The sequence below is a fragment of the Castor canadensis genome, chromosome 6 (genome assembly GCF_047511655.1).
Source record: "Castor canadensis chromosome 6, mCasCan1.hap1v2, whole genome shotgun sequence".
Lineage (NCBI taxonomy): Eukaryota > Metazoa > Chordata > Mammalia > Rodentia > Castoridae > Castor > Castor canadensis.
In genome coordinates, this window is record NC_133391.1 from 77,678,801 (window position 1) to 77,702,383 (window position 23,583).

General features: G+C 43.2%; 1 protein-coding gene and 1 non-coding gene across 3 annotated transcripts in view; both read left to right on the forward strand.

The window, feature by feature from the left end:
- Diaph1 (diaphanous related formin 1) overlaps nucleotides 1-21,363 on the forward strand; it is a 100,278-nt gene extending 78,915 nt beyond the window's left edge. For both annotated transcript variants that reach the window (XM_074076784.1, XM_074076785.1), the window contains 10 exons: nucleotides 861-959; nucleotides 5,828-5,922; nucleotides 7,745-7,846; nucleotides 8,058-8,297; nucleotides 8,422-8,551; nucleotides 9,264-9,388; nucleotides 10,192-10,356; nucleotides 10,449-10,584; nucleotides 12,503-12,589; nucleotides 19,410-21,363. In XM_074076784.1, the coding sequence (XP_073932885.1) occupies nucleotides 861-959; nucleotides 5,828-5,922; nucleotides 7,745-7,846; nucleotides 8,058-8,297; nucleotides 8,422-8,551; nucleotides 9,264-9,388; nucleotides 10,192-10,356; nucleotides 10,449-10,584; nucleotides 12,503-12,589; nucleotides 19,410-19,567 (1,337 nt within the window). In that variant the 3' untranslated portion in view covers nucleotides 19,568-21,363. The remainder of the gene's footprint in view (nucleotides 1-860; nucleotides 960-5,827; nucleotides 5,923-7,744; nucleotides 7,847-8,057; nucleotides 8,298-8,421; nucleotides 8,552-9,263; nucleotides 9,389-10,191; nucleotides 10,357-10,448; nucleotides 10,585-12,502; nucleotides 12,590-19,409) is intronic.
- On the forward strand, nucleotides 4,972-5,083 carry LOC141424470 (U6 spliceosomal RNA). Its single transcript, XR_012449387.1, has one exon. It is a non-coding gene; the product is annotated as a U6 spliceosomal RNA (small nuclear RNA).
- Nucleotides 21,364-23,583: the final 2,220 nt, after the last annotated feature.

Below are 23,583 nucleotides of genomic sequence, written 5' to 3' on the forward strand. Positions count from 1 at the left end.
ATTAGTTTCTCAAAGCAGAGCATGGGTACATTTATCAGGGAAGACTATATGGAAAGGGATGAATATATTGCTTTGGATAGTCTGAGAAGAGTATAGGAGAGGAGTATATTATTCTGTGTGTTCACCAAGGTGATACTTAAACATAAGGAGCTGGAAGAAGTACTATAAAGAGGTATCAAGCTGGGCACTGGTAACTCATGCCTGTAATCCTGTTGACTCAGGAGGCAGTTGGGTTGCGGTTCGAAGCCGCCCTGGCAAATAGTTCTGCAAGACCCTATCTCAAAAAACCCTTCACAAAAAGAGATATCAAATTCAGTTGGGATTAGGAGAGATCATAGACAGTTTGCGAAATTAAGAAAATTTTATAGTGAAAGTCACGTACAAGATAGAGCTTGAAAGATAATGAGAATTTTAATAGGCGTAAAAAGGAAAACAGTGGAAGACTTGTACCAGGATTAGCAAACTGCCATTTACAGATTATTTTTGTTAATAAAGTTTTATTGGGATATAACTGTACCATTCATTTATTTGTTGTTTTTGGCTGCATTTATGCTGTGGTATCGCTGCAGTGTCTAAAATATTTACTATCTAGTTCTTTCCAGAAAGTTTGCTTATCCCTGTAAATACATAGAAAAACATTATTGATAACTTTTGGAGAAATGAAAATAAGATATTTATCATGGTGGGGGGCAGTCACTAATAAAAGAGTGGCTAAAGAGATTAGCCTTGTAGAGATACAATGGGGAGAGTATTATAATAGAGAAGAAGCCAAGGACCATTCTGACTGGACAGTAGTGGCTCAGTAAGGCACAGAGGTGGCTTTTATCCTTAATCATGTTTTTCTAATCTTTCCCTGCTAGCCAAGAAGGATCAAGAAGGTGGAGAAGAAAAGAAACCTGTACAAAAGAAAAAAGTAAAAGAGTTAAAGGTGTTGGATTCAAAGACGGCTCAGAATCTCTGTGAGTAACTCTGTGATCCTAACTATTTGAAATGTGAAGGAATTCTTCTAAGAATTTAACTCTCTTGAGGCTAAGGTGTTTTGATCTGAAACTTCCATTTATTGAACTCTTGTTTTATGACAGGCATAACAGAGTGAATTTCCAGTATTTCATTTAGTATGTTTGGTAGCACTGCAAATTTAGAAAGTACTCAATTTTATGTCAAGGAAATAGACTAAGATTTTGAGGAATTTGGTCATAAAGTTAATAGAAGACAGATCAAGAATTTGAATATCAGACTTTATTTCAAAGCCCTTACTCTTTCCATTCCATCCACAGAAAATCTGGTGTTTTAGCCACAGTACATCGCCATCTTACTTTATGATGAGTAATGCATGTACTAGCTTGACTGCAATTAAATACGTAGTTATTTTGTAATTTAGAGTAAATGAGGTAAATCTTACACGTCTCAAAGTAGGATCAATAACTCCAGAGAGCTGGACTTGCTACCAAATTCTTTTGTTCTCAACTTGTTACCTATATTCAGAATTCTGATTGGTAGAAAAATTTCATATCAGAAATTTCTCCACAAAGTTGATATTGGTAGTATTTATTTAGTGGTCAGGATGAATGTTAATTTTTTTGTTCAACTGTTGATCTGCCTACTTTATGCTGAGTAATACAGATTTGAACTTTTGTTCAACAAATATTTGAGGGTTTGCTATATGACAGGATCTAGTAGGCATGTATTCAAGAGATGAAAGGGTATATATTCCATAAAACTCACAATCTTGTAATGTAGTTATTGTCCTCATTTCTCCAAATAAGAAAACTAAAGTTCACATGTTGTGACTTGACCAAAATCACACAATAGGTACACATAGTCATAAGTAAAGTCAATGATACAGCCAAAGCAGTAAGCCTTTAAATTCTTGACTATGTAATCTTAGATTATTATCAACAAATATTACTATATAGTGTCTGTGGTAAAGTCCTTTTATGGAGACTAAAGTAATGTCAGTTAGTTCGTACCTCTTCCCAAGAGTTATCTCTAGGAACATAAAACATTAGTAATTATAATTTTAGAAAATGATATAAAAAAGACCAGATAGTATAATAATAATAATAATAATAATAATAATGATAGTGTAGTATTGTTCCCAGTGGAATGATATCAGTATGGAAAACAGAATAAAGAAAAAGAATTGAGATTGGTTTAGGGTGGAATGGTCTGGGAAGTAGAATTTAGTGATTCATCCATGACTAAGTGCCTCTTGCAAAGCTGAGTCAGACAGTTCTATCCTCTTGAAGAAAAAGGCAAATAATAGCACAGTTTGATAAGTGCTGCAGTAGAAGTATGCTAAAATGTTTATGAGAGCACTAGGAAAGGGGCATCCAAATCAAGTGCAGGAAGTGCTGTGGGGACAATATCCTAAGAGTACATTCTCAAGGAAGTACTGCTTAAAATGAGGTGAAAGAACTTTTAAAAAGGAATTAAATGAATGGTGAGGACTTGGTTCATTTCAAGAGAGGGATCAGCCTGTATGAAGGCACAGAGGCATGAGATAACATTGTGCCTTTCAGGAGCTGCAAGAAGTTGAGTATAACTGAGTAAACCTGTAGAAGTTATTGAAGGGATTTCTTAATCAGGAAAATGAGCATTACAGCCCTGTGTAATTATCACGAAGGTAATAGTTGCTTTGGCAATGATTTTCAGACTGGGTAGGGAAAGAGTAGGCAGAAAGATGAATTATATTTTTGCCTTAAACTAGGTAAGGGGCTCAGGGCCTAAAACTAAGGTAGTAAGTGTGAAAAGGATAGAAAGAAGGTAGAATTAATTGGACTTAGTGATTGAGAGGATAAAAGAGAAGGTGGTTTCCTGAGTATAATTGCTCTCTGAAAACTGGGTACCATTTGCTGACCTAGGCAAATTCACGGAGAATAGAATCTCTTTTGGGGAGGAATGGTGGCCAGTAGAATGTGAGTGAGAGGTGGCAGAGGATAGAATCTTAACATACATACATTCAGTGGTTGACATCTTTTCATTGGCTTTATGGGGACAGAATAAAAGGAAGTGAGAAAACAGACTATTTTCAGAGTTCTATAAAGTGTAGGAAAGAGGTGTTGGTAGTGAGAGAGGAGCATTGGGTCATGGAGGTTGCCAACATGATTGGCAGTGGAACAGAATAATTGTCATGCTTCCAGGAAATAATAAATATCTTTAAAAACTTCAAATAAATGAAACAACTGAAGGAGGAGGACCTCTTAGGAATAGTACACAACAGCATTTACTTGGTTAAGTCTGAAGCTAACTTTTTTCCTTTTTCCTCTATCCTTATCTTTTCTGCCTTGTTCTTTTAATCTTTGAAGTCTATTACTAGACTATGCCTTGGTGTATTCCCAGAATATGGGCATTTGGTTACTCTCTTGAATCAGAAATTTTTACATGCTTTTTAATTTCTTTTTCACTGTGTTCCCTCCCCATTGCATAAGCTACCAGTCATTGTTTATGTGGGATTTGTCATTGTGCCGTGGATCTTTCATTATGCCATTTCTATAATTGCTTTGTATCAGGGATTTTGGTGCTCCCAGGGGACATTTGGCAATGTCTAGACACATGCTGGGGGCATCTAACAGAGGTCATGGATGACACTGAACTGTTCTACAGTACACAAGACAGAGTTTGCCACAACAAAGAATTTTCCAGTCCAAAGTGTCAATAGAAGAACTCTCTCCTGAGGTCATGGCTGGATCCTAATATGGCAGTAATTTCCAATGATTTCAAATGATTATAGAAGAAACCAGAAATTCTCTGGGAGCAATATGTAGATATTTCCTCCTGTAGGTAGTATTTCCCTATTTCCAATGCTGGGAGCATATGTGAGTATTTGAAAGACAAAACTAGAGAGGTATCCTCATGTATTTAGGTTCTAACTTAAGTAAAGATAATAAACCTTGATTAAACCTTGTGACATATTCAGGGTTTATGCTATTTGTGTGGGATACATTTTCTAATAAATGAGAGCTTAACCTCAAAATAGCTTTGTTTCAACCTTTGTTTTTCAAAAGGATGAAATTTTATGACTGGGACTCCTACAATGTCTAGATTGTGGTATATCTTGAAAACCCTAAAATCATATAAATATAGAAGGAGAGTATTATAGTTATTTTTTTCTAGGTTTTTTTTTTATTATATTATTATTGTACTGGAGGTACAGAGTGATATTTACAAAAGTTCTTACAATACAACATAGTTGAATTCACCCCCTCCATCATTCTGCTTTATCCCCTCTACTTCCATTCCTGAGATAGTTTCAGCAGGTCTCATTTTTCCATTTACATACACGAGTACATAATATTTTCACCACATTCACCCTCCTATACTCTTTAAAGGTGCCATTTCTTTAGCAGAAGGAAGTTGGGTGACATTATGGGAAAATAAATCAAGCATCCTTAATACAGTACTGAACTCTATGTGTCCTGAGCATTTACCCAGTGACCTAGGGGTATACTGTATACATATATGCATATGAGTACATTAATAACCTTACAGAAGTGTTGGCACTGTTTTCTTCTTAGTGATTCCAAAACAGTCCTTACCCATCCCTTTTCTAGTCTGGCTCCAGCTGAGAGCCCCCAGTGCTCAATGTTTAGGTGGCATGAGAGAAACCTGGGCAAGTAATTTGACAAGCAACTTAAGTTCTTTTTTTGGACTGGGGTTTGAACTTGGGGTTTCATGCTTGCAAAACAGATTCTGTACTGCTGGAGCCACACCTCTAGTGATTATTTTGAAGATGGGATCTTGCAAACTGTTTGCCCAGTCTGGCCTCAAAACCAAAATCTTTCCCATCTCATTCTCCTAAGTTACAGGTGTGAGCCACCAGCGCCCATTGGCTTAATTCTTTCTCAGTGAAGAGGAGTAAGGTTTTCTTAGGACAGGTGAAGAAGTGGTAGAGCATTCGGAAGAATGGGAGCTGCCAAGGTGGTGGGAAGAGAGTATGATAAGGATATACAGAAAGCGATTGCTGTGCTCTCTTTGGCAGCACATGTACAAAAACTAATGTGTCATTAAAATGATACAGAGATTAGCATCATGATGCCTGCACAAGGATGACACACAAATTTGTGAAGTGTTCCATATAAAAAAGAAAAGAAAGGTATTGCCAAGCTTCTCTGGGGCCTCAGCTATCATTGGTGCCACTGCAAGTGCATAGACTATGATCTTTATTAGCTCAAGTGTAAGAGCAGAGAAATTAGACAGTTGGATTAACCAGGGACTGAAAGGAGCAGGAAGCAAGAGAATAGTAGTGGTGGTAGTAGTAATGGTAATGAGAGTAATAGTAGAGAGCAAGTGAAGTGAGAGACTGTGGGGTGAAGATCATCTAGAGAAGACATAGTATGTGGTCGGGAGACTGGAGAGAGAGCTGATAAGGTTGAAGAGTCAGAGACTGGAAATGAGAGCTGGAAGGACAATTTGTGTTTGTTAGGGATTGGGACATGGCAGTTTAAGAATCAGCAGGTCAAGACAATAGCAGCTTGAGGATGGAGTCATGGGAGTGGGGAACTAAAATAGAAGTGGGGTGAGAGTCTTTGATGTATATAGACAGAGAAGACCAAAGACTTGCTTGCTGTGTGAGCAAAGGCAGGGAATTGTGATGTTTATAGACTGTAGTTCATGGAAAAGTGGCTGGTATATGACATAAATGTAGGGGTCAATGACAGAGAAAGCTAAAACACTGGACTTAGGAGTGTGGGTTTTAAATACATAAGCAGAGTGGCTTTTAAGGAGCCCTCTTGGAAAGATTATCCAGCATAGCCTTGTAGGATGGGCAGAAAGGGCAGGGGAAGAGACTGAAAAAAACATGTCTTTATGTCTCATTTTCTGGCAGCAATCTTTTTGGGTTCCTTCCGCATGCCCTATCAAGAGATTAAGAACGTCATCCTGGAGGTGAATGAGGCTGTTCTGACTGAGTCTATGATTCAGGTAAGAAGCCAGGTGGTTCTTCAGGAACTGGCTGTTTTGCACAGCTGTATGTCCTCCCTGCTTAGGTGAGGAGCCTCCTCTAGCATTGTTGACTTTTAAAATGCTAGTTTTGGAAAAGCTGCATTTCTGTGGTGGTCAGGTTATTTTAGCATAGTTTTCAAAAGTCCTACAGTATTATTAGCTGCTCCTGCCTCCCCTGACCCATGTTTCCTTCATAGTGATCCTTGGGCAGAGTGTGGGACTGACAAGAGAGTCACAGTTGCCGGGCGCCAGTGGCTCACACTTGTAATCCTAGCTACTCAAGAGGCAGAAATCAGGTGGATCTTGGTTCAAAGCCCAGCCTGGGCAAATAGTTCAAGAGACCCTATCTCAAAAAAATCCCTTCACCAAAAAGGGCTGGTGAAGCAGCCCAGCAACTAAGAGAAAGGATGGACAAATGGGACTTCATAAAATTAAAAAGCTTTTGCATGACAAAAGAAATGGTCTCTAAACTGAAGAGACCACCCACAAAGTGGGAGAAAATACTTGCCAGCCATACATCAGACAAGGGGCTGATACCCAGACTATACAGGGAACTTAAACTAAACTCTCCTAAAATCAATGAACCAATTAAAAAATGGGCAACTGAACTTAATAGAACTTTCTCAAAAGAAGAAATTCAAATGACCAAAAAACACATGAAAAAATGCTCACCATCTCTAGCCATAAAAGAAATGCAAATCAAAACCACACTAAGATTCCACCTCATCCCTGTTAGAATAGCTATCATCAAAAACACCACCAACAACATGTGTTGGCGAGGATGTGGAGAAAAAGGAACTCTAATCCACTGCTGGTGGGAATGCAAGCTGGTACAACCACTCTGGAAAAAAATTTGGAGACTCCTAAAAAATCTAAACATAGATCTGCCATATGATCCAGCAGTCCCACTCCTGGGGATATACCCAAAGAAATACAACACAGATTACTCCAGAGGCACCTGCACACCCATGTTTGTTGTAGCGCTATTCACAATAGCCAAGTTATGGAAACAACCAAGATGCCCCACTATTGATGAATGGATGAAGAAAATGTGGTACTTGTACACAATGGAATTTTACTCAGCCATGAAGAATGAAATCTTATCACTTGCAGGTAAATGGATGGAACTAGAGAACATCATTCTGGGTGAGGTCAGCCAAACTCAGAAGACCAAAAATCGTATGTTCTCCCTCACATGCAGACTTAGATCTAGGGCAAATGCAGCAATGTGATTAGACTTGGATCACATGATAAGGGGAGAGCACATTTGAGTGATATAGAAATAGGCAGAAAACCCAAAACATGAAAGCGCTTGATGTCCCCACTCTAGAAGAGCTAATACAGAAACCTTAAAGCAACAGAGGTTATCATGAGAAGGGGATCAGTAACCAGGGTAAAGATCAGTTAGAGATGAATCAACATGGGTCATAACAAGTGTACATGAAAGCAATGCTAGGAATATTTCTGTATAGCTATCCTCAACTCAACTAGCAAAAACGCTTTGTCTTCCTTATTAGGCTTGTCTCTTTTCTTCAACAAAACTAGCGATAAAGGCAGAACAGGACCTGCCTAGAACTGAGGGGGGAAGGAGGAAGAGGATGGGGGGAGGCAGGGGAAAAATGACCCAAACAATGTATGCACATGTGAATAAAAGAAAAAAAAAGGGGGGGGGGGGCTGGAGGAGTGGCTCAAGGTATAGACTCTGAGTTCAAACCCCAGTACCACCAAAAAAAAATAAAAGAGAGAGAGTCACAGTCAACTAAGCACTACCTCTCACAAAGATGTCCATTGTCTCTTTCAGAACCTCATTAAGCAGATGCCAGAGCCAGAGCAGTTAAAAATGCTCTCTGAACTGAAGGATGAGTACGATGATCTGGCTGAGTCAGAGCAGTTTGGTGTGGTGGTGAGTAAGGCCATAGCAATTGGCTCTTCTCCAGCTCCCCCCCTCCCCATTTTGGAGACCAGCCTGGGCACTTGCTCCTTGCCCCTTGTCTGTTTTGAATATATCTTTGTCTCTATCTTCTCTCTGCTCTGGAACTCGAGGAGACTCAGCCTTCTATCTTTTTCTGGTTTCTTTCTATTAGTGTAATGGAACTGCTTGTCTTCCCCACTAGATGGGCACGGTGCCCCGTTTGCGGCCTCGCCTCAATGCCATCCTCTTCAAGCTTCAATTCAGTGAGCAAGTGGAGAATATTAAGCCAGAGATCGTGTCTGTCACTGCTGCATGTGAGGAATTACGCAAGAGTGAGAGCTTCTCCAACCTCCTGGAAATTACCCTGCTTGTTGGAAACTATATGAATGCTGGCTCCAGGAATGCTGGTGCTTTTGGCTTCAATATCAGCTTCCTTTGTAAGGTGAACAAACCATAGGGTTAGGGCAAGATGACCAAAGGGAAGGCTACAGTCTTCTAGGAGTCTAGTGTTATCCTGAGATGATTTGGGGCAAGTCAAGGCTAATGATTTCTTTTCTTGCTCCAAGCTCCGAGACACCAAATCCACAGATCAGAAGATGACATTGTTGCATTTCTTGGCGGAATTGTGTGAAAATGACTATCCTGATGTTCTAAAGTTTCCTGATGAGCTTGCCCACGTGGAAAAAGCCAGCCGAGGTGAGACAGGTTGAAATGAAGCTAGAAGGTGGTTCTGAGCCCCAAAAATTTCTGCAGGGGAGAAAAATAAGACAATGTAGGCTTCAGATCATTTTTATCTGAGACCATTTCAAGTGGGAATAGGAGAGGGTTTAGGCATGATGCCTCAGGCCCAAGAGAAGAGTGTAAGGTTGAAGAGGTCAACCTGTACAGAAATGGAAGTGCTCTTTCCCTTCCTAAACAAAAAACAACCAGAAAAACAGGTGTTTTCAGTTTAGACCCATAGTTTTTGTTATTCAGAAAGTACAAGCTGAATCAACAAACATCAGGCCTCAGTATCCTAAAACCAGGCTAAACATTCACTAGAAATAGGACAGATTTCTGCCCTGCTTCTGCATTCCTATATATGTCTCCTTCCTCCCAAACCCTATTCTCTAAAATAGATGAGACCAAGATACCAGGGGATTTCACAGATATTAAATGAAGTCTGTCTTCTGGTCTTAGTACTGCACATTGTGTGAAGGCTGGAAGTTCAATTAGCAAATAATTACAGTTCTTGCTGCAAAGTTGAAAACTTAAAATGTGTGAAAAGGTTGGACTAGAGGAGAATGGGTATGGTAACTAAAGTAACTAAGTGTCAGGATGTGTATGTAGACCGAACGGTGAAGCTAAGGGGTCTTCAGATGGAATTACCAATAAGCTCTTGTCATCTGTTTATTTGTGTTTCCTGTAGTTTCTGCTGAAAACTTGCAGAAGAATCTAGATCAGATGAAGAAACAAATTTCTGATGTGGAACGTGATGTTCAGAATTTCCCAGATGCCACAGATGAAAAAGACAAGTTTGTTGAAAAAATGACTATATCCTTTCTTGAATGGAGGGAGTAGCTTCCTAGGAAGCGGGGGGGGGGGGAATTTCTCCTGGGGGGGGACAAGATAGATTATGACAATATTGATTTTTCTCTCCTTAATTTTTTTTTTTTTTGTTGTTAAAAGAATTCTCATGGAAGTGAAAACAAACTGCAAACCATGCATATAAACTAAAAGTCCTCCCTCAGCTTCCCTACCCTGTGCCCCATCACCATCACACACACACTCTCTCCTCTCCTTCCCCTTCACGAAGGTAACCACTGCCACTGGACTTCTTTCTGATTTGTACCTCATGAGTTTATTTTACACAAAAACTGCATTATAAGGTTGGGGATATAGCTCAGTGGCAAGAGTACTCACCTAGAATGTACAAGACCCTTGGTTTAATCCCCATCTTCACAAAAACAAACAAAAAAAGGTTGGGAATATAGCTCAGTGGCAGAGTACTCATCTAACATGTACAAGACCCTTGGTTTAATCCCCATCTTCACAAAAACAAACAAAGCAAAAACTACATTGTATAGTTTTTTTGCATGGTATATACCTTAGCCATGTTTCCATAGTATTCTAGACAGAATAGTTTTGTTTTGTTTTTTTAAATGCTACCTACCATTATAAAGATGTACCATAGTTTATGGTTTACCAGTCCTCTCTTCTGATACTTACTTAGATTGCTTCTGTGTTTTGCTGTCATGAACAGTGCTATTGAACATCCTTATGCATGCCAGTATGCACCTTTGAGTAATTCTTTGGTCTAGAGAAATGGGTCTGCTTCCTTTACTCCCTGGCTGCACAGCTTTGTGAAGGATGCACAGGAACAATATAATAAGCTGCAGATGATGCATTCTAACATGGAGACCCTCTATAAGGAGCTAGGTGACTACTTTGTCTTTGACCCCAAGAAGTTATCTGTGGAAGAATTCTTCATGGATCTGCACAACTTTAGAAATATGTTTTTGGTGAGCAAGGGCTACCTAGTGACTTTCTGTAGGGTTTGTGTTGGTTGGTGGCGAATGTACACATGTCCACATCCTTCCCTAAACCCCCCCAGCAAGCAGTCAAGGAAAACCAGAAGCGGCGGGAAACAGAAGAAAAGATGCGGCGAGCAAAACTAGCCAAGGAGAAAGCTGAGAAGGAGCGGCTAGAAAAGCAGCAGAAGAGAGAGCAACTCATAGACATGAATGCAGGTAGGAAGTGTGGAAGGGCTGATGCATTGAGAGAGGATCGATTGGAAGGCTTCTCTGCCTACAATCTAGAGGTTGTGAGAGTAGCTCAGGTCTGAGCTTAACATCTGACATACAATTTTTGGCAGCCTTCTACCTCTGAGATCCTGATGCTCAACTTCAACTCCAGTTCAGTTACTTGCACATTCTGATTTCCCTTTCTTCTTTGCTGATTCTTACACTATGTCTCACCTCCTCTGTGATTTTAGTATTGCTGTAATGTACTCTTTCTTTCTGCCTGTCCCAAGCTTCCTCTGGTTTGTTCTCATTCCCTCCATTAAATCTTTTGAGTTTTTTCCAACCAAAAGTGTTTTCCTGACTCTCCTCACACCTTTTAATAGTGGTTTGTCTACCCCTTTTATTTACTCTTTTAAGTACAATGTCCCTAGTTCACACATCTATGAGATCATAAATGGAATGAACTTCTGGAAGGCAGGGCAGAGAGCTGGCCACTCTCTTCTGTCTTCAACAGAATCTCTGTTTCATTATGAGAAGCATGCCTTTGTTGAAGCATATGGTCTCAATTACTGGCCCTCTGTTTCCTGTCTCTGCTTCTTTCCTGCTGCAGATTCCCTGCCCCCTCCCCCCGTGGGCAGCGGAAATACAGCATATGTTGCTCGTGGCACTGAGCTGAACCTGAGGGACCATGAGTCTTCTGCAAGTGAAGGCTTTCTCAGGGCTGCCAAGTCTGTCAGAAATCACAGTGCTTTGCTGAACGCAAGCAGCAAGGGCTACTCTTAACATCTCTTGCTCCCAAGGACATTTCCTTTTACTTTTCTGGAAAGTATTCCCTTACCCTTACCTCAGTTGTATGTAAACTCCAAATTTTGTCCCACCAGTGCTATTAAAGGTCACACCAAGATTCCTTCACCTTCCTCCCCATTCTTCCCCTACTTCTAGGATTTTTTCCCTGTGAACAGGCTAGCATGCAAGGGAGGAAGGTAAAGTTCAGATGGTATGTTGGATAAGGTCTCCACCCCATCAAAAGGTGGCATAGAGGACCTTGCCCTGTTACCAGTACCTAGGTCAGGCATGTGAGGTTGGAATGTAGGTCAACTGTACTGGTTGTGTTCAGACAGCAGGTGGCGCTGAGAGCAACAAGCCCCAGTCTAGGAGCTGGCAGCCCTCTGTCTCCTTGGGATTTCACAGTTTCAGATTTCACTATCCTGAGCTGTTGCCATGGAAACTGAGCCAGGCTGGAACTAGGATTCTACATTAACTCTTTGTATTCCAGCCAGACTGCTTCTCTTAGATGCAGAGCTGGCTGCAGAGATATGTAGCCACTAGAGGCATTACTTAACTGAAATGCACTCTTGATCAGTGGTCTCTCCTTCCCTTTGCCCTACTCTAAAACCTGAACCAGGCTCGTTCTCCATGAGAGATTGATGTAAAGTGATATAGTTGCTTTTTTGTTTTGTTTTGGGGTTTTCTTTTTTCCTTTCTTGAGACGGGGTCTCCCTATGTAGACTGGCCTCCAACTTGTGATCCTCCTACCTCAACCCCCTGAGTGCTGGGATTATGGGTCTGCATCACCTTGCCTGGCGTAGTTGCTGATTTATTTCACAATTTCAGTCTCAGTTGAAGTTAGGAAGTTTTATAATTCTTTGTGCTAGTCCTGATTAGTGTGGGGCGGATGGCACTGCAGGAAAAAATTCTGGGGTTTGTACTGAATAGTAGGTAATGAAGTCTTTTGGATATTTATAAATAAACACAAGTAAACACTGGCCTGTGAGACTTGAGATTGAGTCTCCTTCTTTGTTCTAATCTGACAGCTACTACCAGAGAGGGAAAGCCAAGCAAATTCATGCACTTTGTGTGAAGCGTGATATTCACCCTGCTGCTCTGGTTGGAATGTTTATAATTCTGTCTTTGTTTATCACAGAGGGTGATGAGACAGGTGTGATGGACAGTCTTCTTGAAGCCCTGCAATCAGGAGCAGCATTCCGAAGGAAGAGAGGACCCCGGCAGGGTAAGTAAACAAATGGAACCCCACCTGAATGTTGAAGGCCTCTCTGCTCTTGGTCCTGCTATTATATGGCTAAAGAGCAGATAATGATGCTTTACATTTCCCATATCCCAAGAGTGGATTATGTAGTCATCTTCCTCCCACAATAGAAAGTCCTGACTTAGAAAACTAGCGTTTGAGGGACTGACAATAAACCAGTTACATTGGGCTGTTCTTGCATTTTCCCATTCTCAAAGCAGAAATTTGGAACAGGGAAACCGTGCTGCAGGACACAGGGACTTGAGTGGATATTTGTGTGTATGAAAAGTAATTGACCTAAATATAAAATTGTATATTAGCTGTAGTTTGAAATAAAAAAAAAAGAAGTTAGTCACTCTCAACTTCAGAAAGAGAAGAACTACAAAGAAAGAACTAATGGCGAATATAAAATCCTATAGAGAGAAGGTAAGGCATCATTATCCTCAGATGTAAGAATATAGAGAAGCATCTCATCTGAAGGACTGTGCTGAGTCCAGGAGCTGCCTTTTTCCTTGGGTGCAGTTTTCCTCCGCTGTCCTTGCTTTTCCCACTCCTTATAACCTCCTCTCAACCTGCAGAAGATATAAGTGGATTACACTGAGCCAGAGCCTCTTTAGAGAACTATGGGCATTGGGTGACAAATAATCCAGACATTAGTATGAGGAAGGAGTAGTGGATAATTTTCCCATGGGGGAGTTATGCCGTTCATGTGGGGATGACCTGCACCATCATATCTGATGAGGGCCCTTTGGGGCTAGGAGTTATGGCTTTTTCCCAGGTTGAAGGACAAGAGCTATAGCAAAAATATCATTAGAGGTTCCTGCTTGTGACAGAGTTAAAACTATATTCTCTGTTTGCAGGCTGATGCTCTTTGTAGACCCATTTGATATGCTCTTTACTTGGAAGTTGTTTAAAGAGTAGAGTTGTATGGCTGGTTTTGGCCAGTGCTGAGCTTTTAATACAGTGATGTCTCTAGGGTCTACAATGTCTCTCACAGCCTGGAAGGAGACCTAAGGATCTAGGACTGTAAGCAGCCCACATGAACTCAGTGTTCTGCCCCAAATGTCATAGATCACTGAGTGTTTCATCTGTAATGGCTGGTTGCCTATTTCTACCCATACTCTGAATACCCTGAGGGAAATTCCCTTCTGAGAGCCCTTCTGTATGACTTTAAAACCTTCCCTAAACAAAAGACTCCCTAGTCACAACTCATCCATTTTAAAACATCCTCTGAGTACAGGGGAGGAGAGGTGGTTAAAAAGCGTTTAACTCCCCGAGTCAGAGCATTCAGTCTTACAGATGGCCGTTTGGGTGGAGAGTATGGCTAGTAGTGCTACTTTGGTCTTTAGAGGTTTTCACAGCACTGTTTCTTACCAACTGTATAAAGTGGTGTGGCTTTACATTAAGCATTAGGCCTAACAAAAGTACCTCACACCTCAACTACCCTTCTTCCATGACTCACTTAGCTGAGTGTCAGTCTGCATCAGACTTTGGTGGGGAATTCCCTTTTAAGCTTCTTCCTGTGGAACTATACTAGAATCCCAGATGCTTCCTGTACACAGGCAGCCAGACATCAGTGGCTTCCCTCTGCTGGGGAGGTCCCATTCTCCACTTCTTTCAAGTGGAAAACCAGGACTCACAGGCAGAGGAAGCAGGGATTTTGTCAGAGCCTACCCTACCCTTTCATCAGAGAACCTGAGTTAGCCAAAGTACTGTCTCCCCATGGAAGAGGGAATAGAAGGAGACTTACAGTAGGAGATATTGAAGTAAAAAAAAAAAAATGAAAAGGAGAATTACATAGTAACTGGCTCCAGCCTGTAAACCTGGGCTCTAGGTTTACTAAGCATACCTGAACATATCTTAGAGAATCTCTCAGTGAATCTCTCAGTGGAGCCATTTCTAGTTTCTCTGGCAAGCTTGACCTTGGTACTCTCACCTCATTTAAAGTGATACGGTCTCACATTAAACACAGAAGGCTAGTTACAAAGTGGAGTGCAGAATACATAGAACTAGGGTTGGGATCAAAAGACCCAAAGTCAGATCTAATTCTGGTGCTTTCATGTTACCTTAGAGAAGTCACTTAATGTTTCTGAGACTCAGTTTCTTCATGTGTAAAGTGAGAGTTGGACAGAAATGATCCTTAAGGTCCTTGCAGTGCTAGTATTTTTTTTAAGACCATGACAGTAGAATTAAGCGAAGATTGAGGCTGGAGCTTGGAAGGCCCCATTCTCAAATTATAAATGCACCAGTGGCCTCAGGTTCCCTTTTGGGCTGCTGGACTAAGCTATTCCACCCCTTGCTTGACTATTTCTAACTATATCTCCTGGCCAATTGCTAAGGGCCAAAGAACCAGAGGCACTGTCAAGCATATCTGCCTAACATCCTTCCCCTTTCCCAAAGAGACAGCTGTCCCCATTCACAGACACTAGCCTTTTCCCCAGAGTCTGCAGGAATGTTAAAATCTTCTGGTCTCTGGAGATAGGAGGGAGTAACCAGGATACAAAGACTCACTGAGGAGCTACAAGAGGGGAGTTAACTACACAGCATGTAAACTGCTGTGGTCTGCTGGGTGTGGGAAAACAAAAGCTTGAGTGTCAAGGGGAAGAATCCACGTGATTGTGTTACAGCTGCTATTTCAGGCCCATAATTGAGTCAGCTTATGGTTTTAATGACTCAACTTTATCTCCATGACTGAATTGTAGCCTCTCATATGCAACCATTTGCTGGGATGCAAGTCAAGGGGAGAAAAAATTCCATCTCTTTCTCCCTTTACTTCCCTCTTCCTAATTTCCCTATGCTAATAGAGCTCTTTGGGTTAGAGCCTTGGGAGGACTTTCAAGACCTTAATGATTAGTACCTAACTTGTTCACAGGTAGAAGGAATTAAGACCCAGTTAAAGTCTTGCTCAGATCTGCATAGCTGGCTAATGATAGATGGAGCTAGACTATAGTCTACTTTTGTGAATCCAAGTCCAGACTGTTTCCACTAAGACTGCTTGATTGGAAAAGAAAAGACAGAGATTCTTCTGTATGGGAGAGAATATTCTTTCATATGATCTAGCAAGGGGAGTCCTGGACATGGTGAAATTGCTTCAGGGAGGTTTTCTGATGACCCCTTGTCGAGAGAAGGTTGATGAGAATATTCCTGTACCATACTTCTTATTCTCCCACCTGTTTTGTAAAAATAGGGCAGGAGGTATAATTAGGAGAGTTTTAGACAATAATGAGTTATTTAGGATGATAATGATTGTCCCATCTGTCCTAGTTTCCTTTTCCCTAAGGAAGCTTATTAGCAAGAGCACTTCCTCTTTAGAAATAGTTCCTAGCCTTTAGTTTATAAAGGTGTTTTTCCAAATTGTTAATCTTTTTCTAATTCAGCTATACTCCTAGTATTACATGATTGATTTTGTTGATGTTTTTATCCTTGCCCACTCCCCAACTTCTAGGAATCTGGCCTCAGAGAGCTTTTGACCTGTATTCCAAGGTTGTCGTGTGGTCCCCTATCCATCTGTGTCTCACCACCACCTATCCCTATCACTGGGGTCATACTCTTAATGAGTTAGTAATCCTTCCAGATCCTGTCTGTCTAGTCAAAAATATTGGACTGGTTCTATGACTGCTTTTCAGTAGTCTTAACAAGTACGCAAGTTCAGGAAAGAAAGGGAGGAGGTCAGTTTTTCCTGACCACACTGCTCATCATAACAGTAACCTCAGAGAAGAGTGGGAGCAGGGATGCCTGTGTTCTATTGATTCTGTTGCCAGTTCAACAAGAGCTTTTCCCTGACTTTAGGCCACATCACGTCCATTCCTAGTATACCCATTTTCAAGGCAAGGGAAATTTTACTCCTCTTGCTACCTCCCATGCGCTTCTCATTCTTAAGAGAGCTGCAATGCATCAGAAGCTTCTTGAATGTAGAAAAATCCTGAAACACCATTGGGTTAGGAACAGTAGGAATCATCTTAGTTTAGAGGAAGAAGCCAAAGAAAGAAGCAGCTTAAGACTGCCGCCCTGGAATTTTGACTTCTGTGTTGAAGCAGGCCAGGTGTTCCGAAAGGCCAGTATTTTTTTTTTCCCAGCGTTTTGAGCCAGAAGTTATTTATACACACACACACACAGTTGTAGTATTTTCCAACTGATGAAGACTGAATTTAAAGGAGTAGTGAAGAGATGTCACTTTTCTGGAAATGAAAAATAGGGTCCTGCAGAAGCAAGAGCTTCAAAAAAAAGAGTGGAGCTGGGCATCAGTGGCTCACACCTGTAATCCTAGGTACTCAAGAGGCAGAGATCAGGAAGACTGCAGTTTGAAGCCAGCACCGGGCAAATACTTCTCTAGACCCTATCTCAAAAAACCTATCACAAAAAGGCTTGTGGATTGGCTCAAGGTGTAGGTCCTGAGTTCAAACCCCAGTACCACAACAAACAAAAAGAGAAAGAAAGGAAAGAGAGAGAGAAGAATGGAAACAAAGCAGATCTGAGGAAGTTTTTGCTGGTGGGGAGAGACTAAAAAGAAAGGTAGGAGATGTATACACCTGTAGACCACCATTGCTGCATCAGGTGGCCTCTTCCTCACCTGTCCAGTTACTGAGGCAGTAGTTTGTATTCATAATCCAACAAGTGTTTTGGTGATGCCCCAGAGTGTAGGTCACACACCTCTGGTCTATAGCCAGATATGACTTTGTGGCATCAGTCCGGGACTTCGCTGTTCTTTCTCTTCTTGATAGAAAACTGTTTTTGCCCCTGGGAGGAGGAGGAGGAGGAGGAGGAGGAGGAGAAGAACCTCTAAGTTGGTAACCTGTGAGCATGCTGTGTGCTCCCTGCCTGACCTGCGGGTAGCCTCTGCGGGTGTGAACTCAGTGGCTCTGGGTCATGGCTCTGCAGTGAGCCTGACAGACCAAGACTTGGCCTCTTAGATCCTATTTGGCTTCTGCCTACCTAAAGCTTTTTGCTGGTCCAAAGGAGGCACTTTGTTCATTGGCTCCTCTGGACTCTTCCTTGCTGCTCATGTCCCCCAGCTGCCCTGGTCCTGCCACCTTCATTTAAGAGCACTAGGCTTTTTCATCTGCTCCTGCTTCTTAAAGGCTTAGGCACTGTTTTGTTCACTCCCACTTTCCTGAGTCCCCAGGAAGTCTTGTCTTTTCTTTTTTGCTTTGTTTTTTTAATTGAACCATAATTCATATACCTAAAATTCTTCATTTTGAAGTGTCAGTGCACTTCAATGTTTTTTATATAGTCACAAGATAATGCAACTTTCACCACTCTTTAATTCCAGAGTGTTTTCATCTCCATAAGAAATCATGTACTTCTTAGCAGTTACTTTACCAAAAAAAAAAAAAAAAAGTGATATATAAAAATTATACGTATTTATGGGCTGCCTAGTGATGTTTCTGTGCTTGTCTACACATCATATAATGTTCAGATTGGAAAAAACATGTCTATCTCCTTAAACTTTTATCTCTCTTTGGTAGGTAGTAGTCACTTTTGTTTTATTTTTATTTTTTCTCTGTACTGTGGTTTGAACTTGGGGCCTTCACCTTGAGCCACTTACTCCACCAGCCCAATTTTTTGTGATAGTGTTTTTTGAGATAGGGTTCACAAACTGTTTCCCTGGGCTGGCTTTAAACTGTGATTGTCCTGCTCTCTGCTTCCTTAGTAGTTAGGATTACAGGCGTGAGCCACCAGTGCCCAGTTAGCAGTCACTTTTGATTCTCCATTTCCCCAACTCCCAGCAACCACTTAATCTACTCTGTATCTCTGTGGATTTGCCTGGACAATCATAGGGACTGAATCATAGCATATATGGCCTTTTGTATCTGGTTTCTTTCACCCCAGGCTTTTTGTGTATACGCATTTTCTCTATGCTGCTTCTAGGACAGGGAAAGAGGCAGACATCATGAAATGGGTCTGGTCCCAAAGAGCTATCTTCCTGTTAAGGATACTGGGTCCATAAGTCTGGATTCCATAAATGAATATGAGTGTCTTGGGGACACATTCCAACAATTAAACAAAAACTCTTGGGTTGATTGGTATCTCTCTTCCTATGTGGGATGACAGCTAGAACTTCACAATCCTTTAGACACTGAAATCTTCACAGGATTCCCCACCTGGCCATTATTGATCCCAGCTCTACCTTCTCCAGCATACCTCTGATCCCTTCCCACCCAACGTGAACAACACACACAACACAGTATATGTCTCATAGGGCCCTTGAAGATATGGGAAAGAGCCTGACATGGGTATTGGTTGTTGGAGGAACATGTGGGAGTGTGAGGTGCATGTGATGCCACCAATTAGTGGCTTCTGCTCCTCTTTGCAAGAGTCCCCTCAGCAGCCTCCTAAAGTCACCTTCAGCTAGGAACAGTCCTCCTGGGGCTGACATGTATTTTAGCCTAGGAGCTTCCTGTGGACTGTCAAAAAAACAAAAATAATACTATGTACTAAGCTTTAGTCTACTTAATTCCAACAAATCTATGATGAGAAAATGACTTGAGTATTTCATCTCTCTTTGAGTATGATATAGCCAGCACTTAATCCCAGTTTTGTCTGTCTGATTGTATTCAGACCTTTGTACTATCATCACACGAGGAAGTAAGAGCGAGCTTGCTCTCTTGTACCACACTCTTATATTTTCTGCCACCCAAAGGTATATTTCCACACGTTGGGTCTCTGCCCCCTCCTTCTTTAAACTAAGAGCCTCTCTGATCAGACAAAGCAGCCATATTTGCATGGCTTCTGGCTGCCGTATAGTTTAAAAGAGATTAGAAGCTAGGTCTTCCATGGATGGGATCTCTCATGTCTTCTGTTACAGCCAACAGGAAGGCCGGTTGTGCAGTCACATCTCTGCTAGCTTCAGAGCTGACCAAGGATGATGCTATGACTGCTGTTCCTGCCAAGGTGCCCAAGAAAAGTGAAGGAGTCCCCACAATCCTTGAAGAAGCCAAGGAGCTGGTTGGCCGTGCAAGTTAAGCTGGGCTCCATCACCATGGCAGCTCCTATATGGAGCCCAGACTGTCCACCTGCAGCATGTGCCTAAAAGGCCAAGGGGATATTCCTCTGGGGTGGCCACTGCCACCACCCTGACCTCTTTCTGTCTGGCCTGCTGCTCTCTGAACATCATCAACAGCTTCAGCTGCCTGGAGGCCAGAAGAAAAAGGCAATGTAGGGGAGGCCTGAGCCCACCCAGCCAGCCCTGGCTGTTGTGTTACCAAAGCAGGGTCTGTGTTTGCTGCCTTAACCCTGTCTCCTTTCTGTTACCCAGGGGACCTTGTCTCAGACAAGGCCCAGCCTGCTTTCTTAGCCCAGCTTTCCATTGGGCATTCCCCTAAGTCAATCTTGCTGGATTTGTGCTTTTGTGGTTTCTCTGGCCCTGAGAACAGCATGGGGCATATGAACCTTTGGGCTAGATCCTTCCTTTCATTGCTGCCACCTTTGCTCTTTTCTTCCTCCTGGCTATTGTTATTTATTACTAGTGCTGTGGCATTGGGAACTGCTTCTGAGGAAGCGGGGAGCAAATCCCACCCTTACCACCACCTTCTTAGGAAAAGCCTCCCAAACACAAGGATCTGGACCACTCTACTTGTACCACTGTGGTCCAGGTCTGAGCCCGTAGGCAGGTAGGTAAGGCATAGCGACAGTGTGGGGCCTGCCCCCAGCCTGCTGCCATGCTTTATGCCCTTGCCTCCCTGGACCATCTGTACCAGCCCTCCAGCCACTAGGCTAAGGTCCTTCCTAATGCCTTCCCCAAAGCTTTGGTGCATCTCATTTTGAGTATGGGCTGTAGTTCCACCATCCCAACACCTCACCCTCTGTCTTCAAGGAAATGGGAGGTGGAGCCTCCTGGCTGAGAAATTGTTTTGCAAATGGATCTATTTTTGTATGAAAAAAATTTTTTAAGAAAAATAATTCGTCCTTTTCCCTTCCCTCCTCCATGATATAAAAGGTTTCTGTGGTAGGTTCGAGAGTTCCTGGGGCTACTCCCCACAGGCCTCAGTCTTAAACATGCCCTGGACCTTGGTCTCATCCCTCAAGACTTCTGAACCCTGAGGCCAAGGCAGATCCTCCCCCAGCATCAGTTCTGGGGCAAGAGGAGCCTCGTCTCTGATTGGGCCAGGCCAAGCCTAAGAGTAGGAGGAGCTCTGAGGCCACAGTTTTTATGAATTTAATGAACTGTCAAGCCAAATGTGCAGATGCTGTTGCTGGGAAGAGGGAACAGAGGCCCCACACACTGTACCCCTGCTTCCATCTGAACAGTGGGCAGACTGAACTGATCGGTGGCCCTAACCTCAGGAAGGTCAGATTCTCCAGATTAGGGTAACAGTTTTGCCCTCCTTGTGCCCTTTTCAGCTTCACACCCACAGCTGCAGAGAGAGTGGCACTGTTAGGATTTGGCCCAGAATTATAGTTGTTAGTGCAAAGCGGGAGCTTAGGAGAGCTGGTCACAGGGGGCCTTGTGGCCAGAAAAGAGGGGTTGGGTTGTTGGAGCTTATGTCTAAAGGAGCATTGGCAGCTCCTCCGAGCTATTCCTGGAAAGACTGTGGTGCAGGGGGCCTGTCACTCCCCTGGGTCACCTTCTTCCCCTTGCTCGCTGTCATCTGGGGCTTTGACCCTTTCTTTTTTAATCTACTTTACTAAAATGCATTTGATATTAAAAAAAAGTTAGAGGGACAAAGTGCAAACCTATTTCCCTTTTGGGTTTCTGGGACATCATCACCTCCAGTTTGATGGGTTTGTTTCCAACTGTTAATAAAGCATTGAAAACAGTACTGCTGTCCAGCTTCCTTTTTCACTCTAATCCAGGCTCCTCTCCTTTCCTGCATCACACCCCTGGTTGGTCTGATAAATCAGGCAAAAGCTTAAGGTGCCAAATGTTATTCTTGGGCACAGGGCTAGAGATGATTCATATGTGGTGGTGTCTGCTGGGTAGAGGTCACCTCAGGTCCATTTGCTTTTTACAAAGAAATAAGGAACTCCTCAGGGCTCTTCTACATTTCTGCCTCTTGGCTTGGATCCCCCCCACCCCCCTTTCTTTTTTTTTTTGGACTAGAATTTGAACTCAGTGCTTTCCACTTGCAAAACAGGTGCTCTACTGCTTAAGCCATACGCCCAGTCCATTTTGCTCTGGTTATTTTTGGAGATGGGTTCTCATGAACTATTTTGGCCTCAAACCTCCCAAATAGCTAGGATTATAGGCACCTGGCTTGGAAACCTTTTCTTGCACCTTTTTTTTTTTTTTTTTTTTTTGTACTGGGGTTTGAACAAGGCTTCATGCTTACTAGGCAGGTGCTCTACCACTTGAGCCACTCGCCAGCTCTTGAACTCACTTTTAACTTTCCACTTTGCCATGACTCCAGATGTCAGTTTACCTGTGCCTTTCTGGCTAGGCAAAGCATCTGGCTCCCATTCCCAGTGCTTGCTGCTTTGGTGGCTACTGACCACATTCCATCCCAATGGAGCTTAAGGCTGGAACTGGAAAGCTGAGCCCGCCCAGCAGAGGTCAGAAGCCCTACCTAGTTCAAGCTCCAGATGACTTGCCACTTGGCCACGATGCTTGTGTAAGCACATTGTGACCCATACAAAGAAACCTCACTGGCAATGAGCAGGCCCGGGATAAACGAATGGTCCTGCAGAGGACCAACAATTCGGTAGCCTCTGGAGCTAGAAATAAAAGCCTTTTAAATAGACTTTGAGCCAAGGGCATGTCTTCGTGGTGTGACTGGAGTTGTGGGGGTGGCTGCTGCCTACTCCCTTCCTCTCCCCCAGAGGCCACGGCTCTGGCTCAGAGCTTTATAGGCACACATACCAATTAAGGGACCAACCACAGCTGCTCACGCGCTCAACCCGTCTGCTGCCGTGCCTGGAATAGAACCCAGGCGCCCAGCACCCCACCCCTCAGCAGCCCGGCTCTGAGAAGCAAAACCCTGCTCCCATCTCAGCAGCCACACCATCCTTCCTCCCACGCAAGAAAGTCGCCTCCAGATGCTTCGTTGGAAGGTTTGGTTTCCATGACAACGGACTTCAAGGAGGTGGCAGAAGCGGTGACCCTTCTCAGAGAAAATCCGCACTGAGACAGTCTCCCCTTTTGTAGTTGGCCCAACCCTTTGACCCTTCTGATAACCTCAGTGGGTTTCTGCCCTTCTGTTCCTCCAGGCTTCCCCTCCCTCATTCCTGCGGCTTCAGCATCCTCAGATTCGCACCCTCCAAGGAAGTGACGGAGGGGGCGGGGAGATGGGAGAGCAGGGAGTGAACGGAGATGTACGGAGAAAGGAAGGAGGGAGGGTGAGCTGGGTCTGCGGGCTATCTCTCCCCGCACGCCCTTTCATTCCCTTTTACCCCCGCAAGAAAGGGATGCGCCCTCTAATTAGATTTGCTGCAGAGACATGAATGGAAGGCAAATTCCAAATCGGGAAACAGGCCCGCATTCCCGCCCACTCCGGTGGTGGTCTCCAAATCTCTAGGTGGGGGAGGAGGGGGCGGGGCGGGCAAAGGAGAATCCCTCCTGTTCCTGCGAAGCTCTGGTCAGGGCGGGGGGGCGGGATTTTGGTGGGGAAGGGGCGGGAGCTAAGGAAACGTCCCCTGCACCCTTCAAGCGTTGTTTGCGCGGGGCCAACCCGCGTCCACTCCCACCGCCACTCGCGCAGGGTCTCCTCTTCTGCCTGGAGATAGGCGCTTAGAGCCTAATGGAGACAGCGCTAGCACGCAAGTAACTGCACACTCAACTGCGCATGGACACGCGCCCTCAAGCTCCCCTCCCCCACGATGGACCCTCTTACACACCGCGGCACACAGATCCACAAGCACCATCACAGTCCATCCACATTTACAGAGGCACTAGGTGTTTGAGAGCATGCCCAGCCATACTGGATAGCCGTACAGAGATTCAAGCGGCAGCAAACACACACACACATAACTCAGAAATAGATCTAGATGCTCAGTGACACAAAACCAAGACGCATACAACTGTCACCTCCGGATTCCATTCTTCC